This window comes from Ipomoea nil, unplaced genomic scaffold (genome assembly GCF_001879475.1).
Source record: "Ipomoea nil cultivar Tokyo-kokei standard unplaced genomic scaffold, Asagao_1.1 scaffold1956, whole genome shotgun sequence".
In the NCBI taxonomy this organism is placed as follows: domain Eukaryota; kingdom Viridiplantae; phylum Streptophyta; class Magnoliopsida; order Solanales; family Convolvulaceae; genus Ipomoea; species Ipomoea nil.
Window position 1 is genome coordinate 650523 of NW_017618384.1, and position 17311 is coordinate 667833.

Consider the following 17311-nt stretch of genomic DNA (forward strand, 5'->3'; position numbering starts at 1 on the left):
GTTTGTTTCAGTTTCAGGCAGCTACCTTTTCAAGCTTTTAGTACTTCGACAGTGCTTAACTACCAACACCTTGCGTCGCGAACAGTTTTATTATCAACTCCTTTGAGTTACTAAAAGCATATATGGCGTCTGAAGAACATGCAACCCACACGGTCGAATCCAGCCAACTGCCACCTTCTAGAAAAGGTAAATTTCATACATTCATATCACATGCGCAGTTTACAGATTAATTTCACGCACGTTAAGTATTGTATGTATAATTTTAAGATTTTAGTTTCTCACGCATTGTGATTTTAGTTGACAATCCCTAATAAATTCGAATTCACGAATATTATTTCATTGTATGTATACTTCACATGGATTCATCTTAAAGGTTTTTTTTTTTGCCGCACATTGTTTACTATTTATACGCATATTCTATTTCTATTTTTTATGATTAATCCCAAAAATTATGAAATTGTTGTACGCATTTTGTTTTCATGCTTTAACGCACCCTAACTTGTAGACTGACGCACATAAATTATAAACTCACATACCTTCGACCAATGCACACACATTCTGCATTTAATCTCATTTGCAGTTTAAAAGAGCAAAAGTTTGTATTTGTTTGCAAATATAGGTTCCAAACGCAAGAGGGAACTTAATATGCAGATTGTTGTAGCTGAAGTGGATGATGGGCCTATTCAGTCTTCAAAAAAGACTCGACCCCGAAAGCCTAAATCTGATGACATTCTTGCAAACTTTAAAGAAGTTCAGAACAGGGGGTCATCCACAATGTTGGTTAAGGCCATTGCAAAATTTAGTCTAGAACAACGATCTGCAGTTCAGGAGATGGGATTTGGAAGTCTTTTAAATCTGACAATCACAGAGTTCCCGAACCACCTATGCTTCTGGATCCTGAAACACTATGACGGCATGGCAGTCAAGCTGACACTACGTTCAAAAGAAACTTTGGACGTAACTGAAGATGATGTGGAAGCTGTTTTAGGTTTCCCTAGGAGACCCCTTGAGATTAAATACAAGGGAGAGAAGATCTCCTCTACTAATGCATTGTTCAAATTGTGGAAGACTAAGATTGTGGCAAAAAATTCGTCGTCCGTGAAGTATTCGGAGGCTGTTATAGCAATGCTTGCTTGCACTGATGGGGGGAAATGGTTCAAATTCCATTTTATTCTTCTCTTCAACTCCATGCACATCGAAAGTACAAAAAATGGGTATATTAAGCCACATATTATGGAAATTGTGGACAATGTAGACAAAATTCCCCATTTCAATTGGTGCAGATTCATCCTCCAAACCTTGAGTGTTGCAGCTGTCAGTTGGCAGAAAAAATATACTGGATATTTTCCCGGTTGCATGTTGTTTATGCTTGTAAGTTTTGAAGCATATTGAATTTCTGTAAAAAAAATAAAAAGAAGGCAAACTGTGGCAGATATTTATTTTAACGATCTTTTCATTTGTATTCAGGTACATTATGTTGATAGGGTGATTCTCCGCTTCGACCGACCTGTCAAAAGGTCTATTCCGGCATTAGTAGGATGGACAACTCCACTTCTAAAGGAACGACAGAAGACTGAAGCTGAGGCTGGTGGTTTTGGACGTGAAAGAGTCGAGCCACGCAATCCAGAATATATACCAACCCAACCAGCTTCTCACATTCCTGCTGTTGATGCTCAGAGTCACCCTGAGCTAGAGCATGTTATGATTGATGCTGAGGAGGTATGTTCATTTTTTATCTTTTTTTAAATGCATATTATGTTATAATCATATGCACGTTTAGTATTTTTATCACGCACGTTAGGATTTACTTTGACGCACACTAGTTGATAATCCTTTGCATATTACCACGGTTATATACATATTGGTTGAACGCACATTAACACAATACAGGACGCACATTAAGGTCTGTTAGATGTAGTTAACATTGATACACATCATGTACTAATCATACAAACGTTCATTTCCCACACAGGAATATTGCACTGCATATGAACAGAGTTTAAAAAACTTCTGTGATGAGATGAACAATCTTATTCCATACAACAGCAGATCATCCTCCGTCATCCACAACAAAGATAGGGTGACGAATCTGAAATCCCTTGCACACAAAGCACTTGCTGCTGGAATTCCAGGGGTGGAATCAACTCTCTCCCAAGAGGAAAGAAGTGCATTTAACCCTGAAACATGTACTGCAATTGAATTTGCAATACAGAATAAACTGAAATATAATAAGAAATCTTGTGATATCCCTGCTTCAGACTCTGGAATTAGCCCCCTTCAAACAACCCCCATTCCAACACAAACACATATAAATACTCTGGATGATATTGCACATGTTGCCTCTATCTACCTTAATGAAGAACAACAAGACGACGTTTCAGAAGAGGAGCATGGGGATTCAGACCAGCTACCAAAGTATGCTGAAAAAGAGGGTGAGCAGGTTGAGGCTGTTGCCAGAGAAGCTCTTGCAGACGTTATAGAACAAACTAGAGTTGAGCAGGTTGTGAGTGAGCAGGTTATGGCTGTTGCCAGAGAATCTAATGCAGGCGTTGAAGAACGAACTAGAGTTGATGAGGTTGAGAGTGAGCAGGTTAATGCTGTTGCAAGTGAAGCTCTTGCAAACGTTGCACAACAAACTAGAGTTGAGGAGGTTGATAGTGAGCACATTAATGCTGTTGACAGTGAAGCTCGTGCAGACGTTGCAGAAAACACTAGACTTAAGGAGGTTTAGCAAGCTGAGCTTCAAGAACAAGTTTCACTGCTAGACAGTGTTACACATGCTGATGATGAGTGTGAAAAAACTATGACTGCTGGAAATGAAGAGCACCTAAGAGTCACACAAGACATTTCAGTATACGACATAGAGCAAGGTGAGATCGAAATACATCTTCAAGTGTCACCTGTTGATGCACGGGGGAATGCGACAGATGCTGAGCATGCAGTATGTTTTTCAGAAGTTGAGAAACAACAACTTGTAAGCATACCAAAGCCGTGTCCTAGTGTTTAAGCAGCTCATCTTTCTCTCGATGGAGTGCCTCCTAGTGTTCAAGCAGACATAGTCCCAGTAGCAGCAGCTTCGAAGAAAGATGGAAAGGCTATATCAGAGCAAGGTGAGGATCGAAATACATATTCAAGTGTCACATGTTGATGCACAGGGGAATGCGACGGATGCTGAGCATGCAGTATGTTTTTCAGAAGTTGAGAAACAACAACTTGTAAGCATACCAGAGTCGTGTCCTAGTGTTCAAGCAGATCATCTTTCTCTTGATGGAGTGCCTCCTAGTGTTCAAGCAGACATAGTCCCAGTAGCAGCAGCTTCGAAGAAAGATGGATAGGCTATATCAGAGCCTACTGAAGAACATCAGCAGAAAGGACGGAGAAAATGAAAACGGTCAGAATCATTAAAATCTCCGTTCTTTTTAAGACAAGTGCAACTCACATCAATAATCACTCCTACTGAGAATGCATTTAAAGTTTGGATTGAAGAGACAGATGAATCGAATTAGTAAGTTATACCTAAAATCCCTATTTTTGTTTTTGTTAATTGAACCTGCTAATATCTTAAATTTTTATTTTTTTGGTTTTTTCTAATCTTTATATTAAATATTTTTATCTGCATATTTGTAGCTATCAAGAAGTGTTTAAGAATGGTGATAAACTCCTATTCTTGGCGAATTTGAGATCATTGCTAAGGCATGAGCATGTCGAATCTGCAGTGTTGGACAGTTGGAGTCTAATTCTCAATTACTTGGAGTATAACTGCAGTTCTAAAGATTCGGTTAAGAGATTCTTTTTTACAACAAATCCAGTGGTAAGTTATTCTTTGAACCAGTTATAGTTTCATGCACATTTAATAGCATATTGAAGCATATATATGATTGAAACTGTAATTATAAACTTTTTCATTTAGAAATGCACACGATAACATATGGTTTCACACACTTTAATTCAAAATAAATAAATAAGATAACATCACTTATTAATGAAATGTATAATTAATATCTAAAATTCATGATTTTATAGACACGTTGTATTGTGAATGCACCAATGCAAGAGGGCACTGATGAATTCTACCTTAAGTTTGAAGAAGATGTTGATGTCGAGCATGGCGTTTATGACCATCCTTTGAAACGACGATTGGTACATTATATTCCAAATTCTTTACATAAGATTTGTATTTATTGTTTCTCTATGCTAACACATTTAAAAACAAATTCCAACTTGCAGTTCTTTTTTTCAGTCATCCAATTTGATCACATATATGTAATATGCATTGATATGATACCTGGGTATACACGGGTTGATATACTTGACAATTCCTCCGTCGGTGGTGTTGACACAAACAAATATGGCAATCTACCGCATACATTGTTAAGTATTGACTCACACATTTTAAGTCATTATACAAACTTTAACATTTTTTTATAATTTTTTTTAAAGAAATAATTTTCTGTTTTATTGCAGCAAGACTATTTTGCGCAATATTTGCAAAGGAAGATGATGTACACTATTGCAGAAACACTTAAAAAAGCTCTAATATCAAGACTGGAAATGAAATGTAGAGATAAAAAAAACAAGGATGACTGTGGTGTATTTACAATGCGCCACATGGAAACATACATGGGCACTGTATCGTCTGATTGGGACTGTGGCATCAAGAAAGGAAGGAAAAAGGATCTTGAACATCTCAGGATCAAGTACATTGCAGCCATTTTAAATGCTGAAAATAACGAATTGTCCATTCAGAACAACAAAAATGCTGGTCTTGTAAACAAATAGCCCACTTAGTATTAGTTTATGTAATTAGCAAACATTAATATATTTTTGTTATATAAAAACCTTTTGTTACATTAAATAAATTAAGTTATATTTTGACGCACAGTACAACTTGCGTGAGTGCATATCTTAATGTGCGTTCATTTGCATACTAAAAATATCATGGAAAATAATAATTATTAAAAACAAAAACAAAAATTCAAATAAATTAATGTGCGTTCATATTCACCATTACGTGCAAGTTACTAAAATACAACGTGCGGGACCTCACGTCTTGATGTGTGTTCGTTTGAGAACCAATTAACAAACCATTTCTCTAATATCTCTTTAATATGCGTCTCATATCTCTTTAATATGCGTCTCATGTTTTTTTACTGTGTGTTTCATATCTCTTTAATGTGCGTCCGTCCGACTAATACTTCAGTGTGCTTTTGTGTTAGTTTATTTCGCGCATTGAACTTAAAATATCACTGTTCTTTCATTTCAAACAAATTTCGCGCACTCCGGTTCTAAGAAAACTGAATTAGTACTCCACAAATAAAAACATAAATCTTCCTACCTTTGCGTTGTTCAGTTTCCAAACGCATTTTTCAAAAATTTTACCGATTACAGTCGTCGTTCTCCATTCCAGGCTTTTTTTTTTTAACAACACCGCACACATGGCGTCGCCGGGAAATGCTCCACAATCTCAAAAATCTACTCAACTAGCAACTACTGTACAAGGTAAATTCGACCCCCTATTCATTCCAATAATATCATTTAGTGATTAATTTCTCGCACAGTATGATTTGCATGTTTATTTCAGAATTATACAAAATAAGGTCTAAATGCAAAAACAATGTCATACTTGTTCACGCACACTATGAGTTAAATTGCTGCAATATATATACATATATATACTCATTGACGCACACTGGTATCTAACTGTACGAACATCTTATTCCTGCGAATTGATTTTCAAATTGATACATTAAGTTTTAATTAAACACACACCTTAAGTAATGCTTGTATGCAATTTACTTTACGTCTTAACGCACATTAAATAATAATATAACACATAAACTGTACTCACCTAGCGCACATTAGGTTTCAAACTCACTGAATAAGTTATAGTTACACGCATATACTGTACTATCCTAACGCACATTAACTTTCAAAACTCTCATATCTTTATGTTGATGAATTATGTTGTTTTCCTTGTGCAAACTATATTCAACTTAATGCAGATTGATTATGCATTTAACCATTCTTGCATTTTGCAATCAATTTTTTTTATTCATTTATTAATTTTTTTTTTTAAAAAAAATAATAGGTAAAAAATGCAAAAGCCAACAGAAATTAGATATGGTTATTGCTACATCATCTGGGGGGGCTGTACAGGTTGGAAAACAAAGACAGAGATAAAAAAAATAGAAACCAAGGAATTTATGACGGTGTGCCAGAAGTTAAGAACAGGGGATCATCAGCTAGGTTTATTTCTGCAATCAAAGATTTTAGCCCTGAACAACGAGCTGCAGTCAAGGATATTGGTTTTGGGAGTATCCTTAGCCTACAGATTACAGAATTCCCAATACGGCTGAGCTACTGGATACTCCACAACTATGATCCAATGGACGGTACCTTGACTGCACTCTGGTTCTAAGCTTGACGTGACAGAAGATGATGTTGAAGCTGCCTAAGGTTTCCCAAGGGGACCATTTGAAATTGCATATGAGAAAGACAGGTTATCTCTTACTCTCCCACTGTTCTTGGATTGGAAAGCCAAAATTCAACCAAAAAACCCAAGCTCAGTGCTGTATGGTGAGGCTATTAAAGCAATGATGGACCGCACTGATGGGGGAGAATGGTTCAAGATCCACTTCATGGTCATACTAAGCTCTATGTACATTGATGGCCCTAAAAGTGGATATGTTGGTCCACGCATCTTGGAGGCGTTGAATGATGTCACCAAAATCCATGATTTCAATTGGTGTCGCTTCCTATTGATGAGATTGAATATTGCAGTACTTGCTTGGCAACCGAACCCAACTGGTTATTTCTCCGGGTCCTTCCTGTTCATGCTTGTAAGTCTTAAATGTGTATTTGTTCTATTTAAAATACAAAATATAGTAAGTTATGTTACTAACATTTGTCATTTGTATTCAGGTACATTATGTTGATCGTGTTCTGTTACAATTCCATAGACCTATTAAAATATCTATTCCAGCTTTAATAGGATGGACAACTAAACATTTAAAAGACTGAGAGTTGGAAGAGTTTAAGTCTGGGGCTTTTGGACGAGGCAGAATTCATAGACATAATCCTCAGTTTGTGCCCACTCAAACAAATTCAGAAGAATTTGATAGTAATGATCAACCAGAAATGGAAGTATTGACATGTAGTCATCAACAAGCATTGCCACCTTTTCCTGCTGTCAAAGGTAAAAAACAGACTGGAGTCCAACATGTGCCACTCGAAGGAGTGAAGGTGTGTTCTTCATACTATGATGCTTTTGTTTATTTTTATTCAAACTACTTTCACTTATATTACTGTATAATTGTAAAGCACATTATGTTTTACCATCACACACACAATAATTCATGTGCATGCAAGTTAAAGATTCTATTCCACGCACATTATGTTATAATCGTACGCACATTAATTCTTACAACAGGAATTCTGCACTGGTTATGCACAGTCTCTGCAAAGGTTTTCTGATGAGATGGTAAACCTGATTGACTACTCAAAAAATTCACCAGCCATGTTTGAAAACAATCAGAATGTAAAAACCTGCATTCAATGGCTATAAAGACACTCAGTCCTGTTGTTCAAGGCGTGCAATCATGTCACTCCCAAAAAGAGCGAGAAGCATTTAGCAGCCAAGACTCCTTTTGGGGCGATCCACAAACATATATTGCAATTGACCTTGCAATACAAAAAAGGAAAGAGTATTTGGAAGAACAGCTGTTTGAATTTCCCAGTTTCAACCTTTTAAAAACACCAATACCAGGCCCCACTTGCAGCAATGCCGATAGTGCTACAGTGACCCCCGTTGTCAATTCCAATCCAAAGGAAGCACAGACAGCAACAAGTATTTCAGATGAGGTTTTAAATATTGCTGCTTGCTACGTTGTTGCTGATCTTCAGCAGACTACTTTGAATGGGAACAATAATGACAAGGTTAAGTCTCGTGACGAAGATCACCATGCTGACAGTACTCTTGCCACAGAATTTGAAACATGTAAGATTCAGAATACAAACAAGACAAGTGTTAACGAAGCTGCAAAGGAAACAACAACACCTGCTGAGGGGAGACTGCATAGACACTGTGTGGAAAGCAAAATGATATATGCAATGGACTCTCCATGCTTTACAATGAAACTGAACTTCACTGCAATGCACACTCCTAATGAAATCATGCTCAACAACTGGGTTTATACCGCCAATTATACAAATAGGTAAGTTACGGATGAAATTCCTATGTATGAAATGAGTTTCATAACATGTTAGTGTTTCCCGTGTACTATAAGATGTTAATAATGTGTGTGAGTCTTATACTTAATGTGCATGAGATTTCTGATTAATATGCGTTTGTGTAATTGTTAATGTGCGTTTTTGTAATGCCTAATGTGCGTGAGATTTATGCTTAATGTGCGTCACTGTCTACTTAGCGCGGGTTGTTGTGTGAGTTGTTAAAACTTTAAATTGCATGATTTGTGTGCTTAATGTGCGTGACTTTTGTGATTAAGGTGTTTCATTCTTGTTCCTAAGATGTGTGAGTCTTATACTTAATGTACCTGAGATTTCTGATTAATGTGCGTTTGTGTAATGCTTAATGTGCGTTTCTGTAATGCCTAGTGTGCGTGAGTTTTATACTTAATGTGCGTCAGTGTCTACTTAGTGCAAGTTTTTGTGTCAAATGTTAAAACATTAAATTGAATGATTTGTGTGCTTAATGTGCGTGAGTTTTCTGCTTAATGTGTGTGAGTCTTGTTCCTAAGATGTGTGCGTTTTGTTCTTAATTTACTTGATTGTTTATTTAATGTGAATTGTTGTTAAAACTTAAGGTACATGTATTTTTATAGAAAGACACACCTATATTAATTGTACAAGTTAAGTTTACTTTTGTATTTATTTACATATTGATTTTTTTTTACTTCATATCTGATATTTTTTGTAGGTATGAATTTTTTTTTAAACATGGAGAGAAACTTTTACTGATGATTGAGTTGAGGTCATTGAGGAAGGGTGAACATGTAGAAGCTAGTGTTTTGAATACTTGGGCTTTAATTCTAAATAACATGGAGACCTACACCTTTAAGTATCCTAACAAAAGAAGATTCTTTTTCTCAACAACACCAGTTGTAAGTTATTTTATTATTGATTTACAATTTCATGCACATTAACAAATGTCTTGGAGCACATACTGCATTGCTGACAAGATTATCATACTCCTGTAGGCATCTTCTATTGTGTATAAACCACCTGCATACAGTACTGATCAACTGTATGAAAAGTTTCAAGAAAGTGTTAATCATGACATTGACACTGCTACTGGTGACCCTACAAACTCTCGTTTGGTAAATTAAATTCTACATACTTACATTACATTTCAATTTATAACTTCTTCGAACTAACATGTACAAAATGCAGTTCTTTTTCCCAGTCATTGCAACTGATCAAATATATGTCATCTCCATTGATTTGGATGTTTATCACAAATCTATACACATACTTGACAACTCTTCTGCTGATGGTGCTGGTATTGCCAAATATGGTGATATACCATTTCTTTTGGTGAGTATTAAGTCACACATTTTAAAACATTTTATGAAGTGTAGTTTTTCTTGTTTTTAATGCTTTTCTATTTATCTGCAGAAAGACTAATTTGTGAGATATTTGAACCAAAGGTATTCATACAGTGTTGCAAACAGACTTAAAAAGATTACACCTGAGTGAATGCTAATGCAATGGAGTGATACTGAGAAGAAAGATGATTCTGGTGTATTTACAATGTGCATCATTCAAACATACATGGGAGATGGAGTGACTGGTTTTCAAAGCGACAGCAGTAAAAATAAACAAGCAGATCTTGCAGACCTCAAGGTCAAATACATAACAGCAATTTTAACTGCGGAAATCAATGAACTGTCTCGAAAAAACATGGAAAAGGCTGGTATTAAAGACGAAAAATAGTGAATATTTTTTAGTGTTAAAGGTTTTATGACATTACAGTAGTTCAGCATCTTGATATAAACTCCTTTGGTTTTCAAACACATTAATATATATTTTCACGCAACTTATATGTGGCATGGACGCATATTAACAATCACCTTATTAATTAATATAATTGATAATCATAATACGCGTCCACTTAGCATTGAACGTGCTTTTTAAAAAATTTAATGTGCTTCCATTTTCGTCATAAATAAGTAATTGAAATAAAATAAAGAAAAAAAATAAACATGAAAACTCTTAACATGTTTATAAACCAAAGTTAATATGTGTTGATATTCGGTATTAAAAATTACATTACAACTTGCGTAAGTTCATATCTTACTGTGCGTTCATTTGCATACTAAAATAACATGGAAAATAATAATTATTAAAAACAAATATAAAAAAAATACAAATTCAAATAAATTAATGTGCGTTCAAATTCACCATTAAATGCGAGTTATTAAAGTACAACATGCGGGACCTCAAATCTTGATGTGCGTTCAGTTGAGTACCAATTAAAATAAATCATCTCTCATAACTCTTTAATATGCGTCTCATATCCCTTTAATATGCGTGCCAGATCTCTTTAATATGCGTCTCATATATCTTTAATGAGCGTCGGTCCGTCTAACACTTACTATGCGTGCACGTATTACGCAGTGTGCTTCAAAAATATAACTTAACGTGCTCCATTTTCATAACCAAATAAACTAGATCAGTTTTCTGAGATGAAAAAGAACAAATGTAGATCCACGACAAATAAATACTATATAGCGACAGAGAATGGAAAAAGATTTGGAAACAACAACAATGGACACCGCAATGCTAAACGACTAAGAGAAGATAGATAACTGAACGATTCTTTGAAAAACAAAAACAAAGTCGACGGCAATGCGAACGACGATAGAGAAGAGCGATGAAAGTTAATTTATTCAAAATTACTAATTTGTCCCTCAGTACGCGAATACAAGAAAAGTACGCGAATTTAGATCTTTGAGATCAACGGTGAAGATATTTTAACTCATTAAAAACGAACAGCAGCCTTACAACCGCACATCCGCACCTAATAGTGCCAAGCGCACCAGAACCCGAACATATATATATATATATATATATATATATATATATATATATATATATATAATAAAGTTCAAATGCTGCGGGGTCTTCCCGTGCGGCGGAATTCCAGAATACACCAACAGTGTTAATGTTATAATATTATTATTATAATTATTATTAAACCAAGTAAATGGGAATAAGGAGCAGTTAGTGGAGTTGTGTAATGGGAATGTGGCAGCATTACATGAAAGCTATGTGGTACATGGGGAGCTTTATTACTTCCCTAAATTTATACTTTGTTAGTTTTGTTGTTTAGTATAAATAGTCTTTGTATTCAGGCATTTTAAATCATCAATTAAATCACTTATCTATTCCTTTCTCTCTCTCTTCTCAATATATATAAATATAATATATAGATATATTATATTTAATATATATTATAGATATATTATATTATATTTAATATATCTAACATTTGGTATCAGAGCCAGTCAACCTTTCAACCCCGAAATATTTTCCGTAGTGAAATATGACAACAAATTTCAATATTGTATGGTCGGGTCCCAAATTGGACGGGAAACTCGATTACAATTATTGGTAAATTATGATGTCCACACATTTGCAAGCTCAAAATCTTTGGAGCTTTGTTGATCCCGGTCTACAAGAAGGAGATGAAGCAGGCGCTATACGGCGAGATAAATTGGCCTTGGGTCAGATTCACCAAGGTGTTCATTATTCCATTTTTGGGCAATTAGCTCGTGCTCAAACAGTAAAACAAGCTTGGGACTTCTTAAAGGTGTCACACAAAGGAGTTGATCAGGCGCAGAAGTCTAAGTTGCAGTCGTTGAGAAGGTTGTACGATAATTGTGAGATGACCTCTACAGAAATGGTAGATGCGTATTTCACTCGTCTTATTGATATGGTGAATAAGATGAGGTTATACGGAGATACGATTGAAGATGGTGCAGTGGTTGAAAAAGTTCTTCGAACTATGCCGATGAAGTATGACCATGTCGTGACTTCGATCACAGAGTCACACAAAACTGAGCTCTTATCAATTGCAGAGCTGAAAGGTATGGTAGAAAGTCATATTGACAGGATTGAGTCAAAATCGGAACCACTAGCAGAAGAAGCTTTGAAGAGCCAAGTCACCCTTAATGTGACTGGCACTAATCAAAGAGGTGGAGGATCTGGTAGAGGTCGTGGAAGAGGAAGAGGAGGTTCTAGTGGAAGAGGTCGTGGTAACTTCAATCAAGGAGGATGACATGGTAACTCCAACCAAGGAAGAGGTGGAGGTAATACCACACAAGGTAAATTTCCATTTCATTGCTACAATTGTGGCAAGTATGGGCACAAGATTGCAGATTGTTGGTATAATGAGGACAACAATCGTGGAAATCAAGCAAACATTGCTGAAAACATTGCTGAAAAGTCTGGTGAGAGTTCTGAAACTTTACTTTTAGCCAGTGATAGTTTTTCTGCAGATAAAAACATATGATTCTTGGATACTGGGTGTAGTAACCATATGTGTGGGAAGCAAGAATTGTTTTCTGAACTGGATGAATCAGTCCGATCTGAAGTGACATTTGGCAATAAGTCAAAGGTGCCAATTTTGGGAAAAGGTAAAATCTCTATTCAGTTGAAGGATGGTACTCACAATTTTATATCTGACGTGTTCTATGTTCTTGAACTACATCAAAATTTGTTGAGTATGGGTCAGTTGTCAGAAAAAGGATATAAGATAGATATTGCTCAGGGGTGTTGTACCATTGCAGATGCTAAGGGAGTTTTGATTGCAAAGGTAAATATGTCCCAAAATCGACTATTTCCTTTGAAAATTAAGCATACTCTCCTTGCTTGCTTTAATTCTGAAGTTTGTGATGATAATTGGTTATGGCATATGCGATTTGGGCATTTTCATTTCTCTGGATTACACTATCTTGCGAGAAAGGAACTTGTTTCTGACTTACCTGTTGTGAATGTCCCAGATCATATATGTGAGATTTGTGTGATTGGGAAGAAGCATAGAGATCCCTTTCCTGTGGGCAAGTCAAGGAGAGCCACAAAACAGTTGGAGATTATTCATTCAGACCTGTGTTCGTTGGAGGTTCCCTCACATGGAGGTTGTATGTACTTTATTACTTTCATTGATGATTTCAGTAGGAAAACATGGGTTTACTTTCTGAAGCAAAAGTCTGAAGCATGTGATGTTTTCAAACAATCTAAGGCTTTTGTTGAAAAGCAGAGTGGTTATGAAATTAAAATCTTGAGAACTGATAGAGGTACAGAATATATTGCATGTGATGATTTTCTGAAAGAAAAGGGTATTCAGCACCAAATGACAGCTAGATACACTCCACAACAAAACGGAGTGGCTGAGAGGAAGAATAGGTCTATCATGGATATGGTGAGGTGCATGTTGAAATCTAAGAATCTGCCTAATCCTTTTTGGGCAGAAGCTGTTGCTTGTGCTGTCTATGTGTTGAATAGGTGTCTAACTAAAACTGTCCGTGATAAGACACCCGAAGAAACTTGGAGTGGGAGAAAACCCTCCATCAAATATCTCAAGGTTTTTGGTTGTTTGGCATATGCACATGTGCCAGATCCGTTGAGAAAGAAGTTGGATGATAAAGGTGAGAAGTGCATATTCATTGGTTATAGTGACGCTTCAAAGGCTTATAAATTATACAATCCTGAAACTAAGGTTCACTGCTGAAAATTATCAATTTTCCGACCTCTTTACCGACAACCTAAAAATTTTATCGCAAAAATTGTTTTTTTTTTTCATTTTTCCGTCGGAGTACTATGGTAGTCGGAAAGTGGTCGAAGTTTCCGACCATCTTTACTAAGTGGTCGGCAATCTAGACCACTATTTATATTGTGACCGGAAAAATTTCTCTAAATTTTTAAATTAATCTCATTTTCCGACCACCAAATACGGTGGTCGGAATTATTTTTTTTCAAAATCGCAAACAGGCCTAAAAAACACTTTAGCCTTTGGGTAGTTGGCCAATATATAAATATCCATTATATATATATTCCTAACTCTTTTGTGCAGCTGCCCTAGATCATCTTTGTTGATGAAGACGTCGGGATTGTCTTCGCAGCTAGGATCTAAACCTTTTCCTCCTTACCTCTCCTCCTCAATCGCAGATTTCAATTCAACCTTCTCCTCCTTGCCTCTTCTCCTCAATCACATATTTAAACATTCTCCTCTCCAGTTCTTTTTCGCGAAGGACGACACCTTCTCCTCCCTTGCTCTTCTGCTCCATCGAATACGCCTTCTCCTCCTTAGCGCTCTTCTACTCGATCGACGACGTAATGGTTAGGGTTCTTTATTTATAATCTATAATTTTTAGTTACTTTTAATATAATCAGGGAGATATAAAAGAACGAAGCTTCGAATCTGATTCAAAATAAGTAGGGCATTGGCCTTCACTTCGAATTGGGGAAAGTATCTCCTTAGCTTCTAGATCTATCAAGCATTCAGGCAGGCTATCTACGATAGAGAATCCAGAAAACAATATGTATGACTTTCTATTTGTATTGATACATACATTTTGCTATAAAAAGATGAGGATTATATATATGCTATAAAAATGTAGATAATGAATATGTTCTAGGTGAATTTTACTTTTAACAGTTAAGATGTGTTTGTAGTTTATACTTTAGGAATGGTTTGCACTTGAGTTGGCTCCTCTCTCTATACAATGCGGTAACATGAAATTTGTTATTAAAATCTGAAAAGATTGTTTTTATATTGTTGCAGTGAATTGCTATAATGGTTGCTCCTTTTTATTCTGTATTTGCTTTGACGAAAAGAACATAAAAAAGAAAGAACAATGTAGATGAGTTCTTTGATTATCAAACATTTGCATATAGCAGTATAGTAGTATACATAATTATGTGAGATTAAGGTGCATTTATTAACTTGAGAAATTCACCATTTCTTGGGGGGAGAATTGATAACCGGGGAAAGGAAAATGGAAAATGCGTTTACTTGTATATTTATCCAATTTGGAAACAGAGAATTGAGAATGGAAAATCAGAGAAAGGAAAACTGGAGAATTGAAATAAATGCAACTTAATATTTGTAGAAGCTTTAAAGTATTCAATTCTTTGTGAATATTCAATTATAGTATTTATTAATGAAATTAATTCAACAAATGCCATTTCCTGAATTCCTGTTGCTTCCCCTATTTTTTCTTTATTCTGCGTTGGCAATGATTATAATAATAATAATTAAAATTGCAGATCTCCTCACGACAAGGCCTCTTAAGAGTCCGTGAATTTACACTAGCTGAGATTAAGCACTATGTGGATCCAGAGGACAAGTCTCATCCGAAATTTTTTGATGTTCCAAAATTGGAGTTTCTGATGTTCCCAAGAGAGGATCAGGTGTCTGGATGCTCTGCAAGGAGAATACCACTTGGTGAAGCAGTTGCCCAGGTTGGTCAGTAGTGTCAATCTTGTTTCTCTATAGTTCTGGTTAGAGAGAGTGGTATTTTAGTTTTGTTCTCAACACTAACATTGTTTAATCACTCTGTTGCACAGGGCATTGTTAACAATGAAACACTAGGATATTTCATTGGGAGAGTGTATCTCTTTCTTACTCATCTTGGTATTGACAGAGATCGATTGCGGTTCCGTCAACATCTTCAAAATGAGATGGCACATGCAGACTGTTGGGATGCTGAAATTGACTGTTCTTATGGCTGGATAGAATGTGTTGGTATTGTTGTTAGATCTGCATATGATTTGCATGCACATACGGTGAGGCTTCCGTTAAAATACCTGTTCTTTTGCTCCTATTTTAAGGATTGAGTTTGAGCTGGCAGCTAGCCACTCTTGCTTCTAAATCCTGCAAGTTTTAATTTAGTCCTCCATACTCCCTTCCCACTCATTATGCATTAATATTTTACTAGATTGCTGTGAATTATTTTCTAAATTGAACATTCTCTAATCTTGCAGGACAAAAGTGGTGTATCTCTTATTGCACATGAAAAATTACCAGAACCCAGAGAAGTGGAGGTCTATCCCTTTCTCCTGCCCCTCTCCTCATTTCCACACACAAAATAGCATTTCAGAGGTTCCCTTTTCCAAGATTGTATACATTGAACATACTGATTTTAGACTGAATTACTCTAAAGATTATTATGGCCTTGCTCCTAGGAAATTTGTGCTTCTTAGGTGCCAATATTTAAGTTAAAGTAGTTTAATTTTTCAGTACACTTAAATGCATCTGCATCTGTAGAACCACAAGTAAGTTATAGGATACAAAGGGAAGGGAATCTTGAATTCTAATGAAACCCTTGCATGGTTTAGGCAAGCGGTTTGAGTCAAGTACCAGTTAGAGAATGTCGGCAAGAGTAAAAAATTTTAAGTCATTGACTCGATCTCTTTTGGAAAGTTACTTTGATGAAATAGAGTATTCTTCCATAGGGGGTTCTCACAGTAGTTATTCTTTATAGTGGTTTACTTTAATTTCCAATCTCTTGTAGGCTTTATTTCTCAGGCCATCATGGTTTACTTTGTTGATGGTTCTTCATTCATAAAGAAGGGCTTTGGAATCAGCAAGCCAAAACGGTCGTTCTTGCTCTCCTTAGGAAAAGACAGATAGAGATAGTTGGAGGAAGCCAGAGGTGAACGATGCTCGGCCTTCCAGGTTGGTGAAGCAGGCCTTTCTTTGATTCTAATTGTTATCCATATTTTATATATACTACTGATATTGTGATGAATTGCCATGTAGTTTAGTTCTTAGTGTAGTTTCTTGCTCTAGTAATCTTATTGTTGCTGAATTGTAGTATGTTCTTGGGCTTTATGGCTTACTACTCTATAACCCCATATCAAAAAATATGTAAGCCAACCACAATTTCATTATTATCATACTATGTCTAAATCTGTGTAATTCATAATCTATTTGAAAACTACTGTGTTGCTAAACTTTATGACATAAATGCTGAGCTTGTTGAGGACAGAGGTTTCCTGGATGCTCTCACTGATTTGATATCTGAAAATAATCCTATAGTTGTTGCAAATGCTGTTGCAGCACTTGCAGAAATTCAAGAGAACAGTAGTAGACCCATTTTTGAAATCACCAGTCATACACTGTCTTCATAGTTCATATATACATGATTTATTCACTATGCTATTCTTATTGATGTTTGCATCCTAGTTCTGCCCTTTCATGTATGATGTGTGGATAGAAGTATGAAAATAGAAAGCTTTCCAATTTCACTAATTCAACATTTATTATGAAATAAAGGTAAGTCACTTT

At 35.8% G+C, this 17311-nt stretch overlaps 1 protein-coding gene across 1 annotated transcript; it reads left to right on the forward strand.

Annotated features, from left to right (window-relative positions):
* Positions 1–14194: 14194 nt before the first annotated feature.
* On the forward strand, positions 14195–16808 carry LOC109146970 (glycine--tRNA ligase, mitochondrial 1). Its single transcript, XM_019294619.1, has 5 exons — positions 14195–14358; positions 15289–15483; positions 15589–15807; positions 16006–16065; positions 16550–16808. The coding sequence occupies exons 1-5, from the start codon at positions 14356–14358 to the stop codon at positions 16652–16654; spliced, it is 582 nt and encodes a 193-aa protein (XP_019150164.1). The 5' UTR covers positions 14195–14355; the 3' UTR covers positions 16655–16808.
* Positions 16809–17311: the final 503 nt, after the last annotated feature.

What these genes read in the sequence shown, in the direction of transcription:
- LOC109146970 (XM_019294619.1), top strand. An exon ending in ATGATTTGCATGCACATACG is followed by an intron (nt 15,808 to 16,005) that starts GTGAGGCTTCCG and finishes CTAATCTTGCAG; the next exon opens with GACAAAAGTGGTGTATCTCT. An exon ending in CAGAACCCAGAGAAGTGGAG is followed by an intron (nt 16,066 to 16,549) that starts GTCTATCCCTTT and finishes TTTATTTCTCAG; the next exon opens with GCCATCATGGTTTACTTTGT.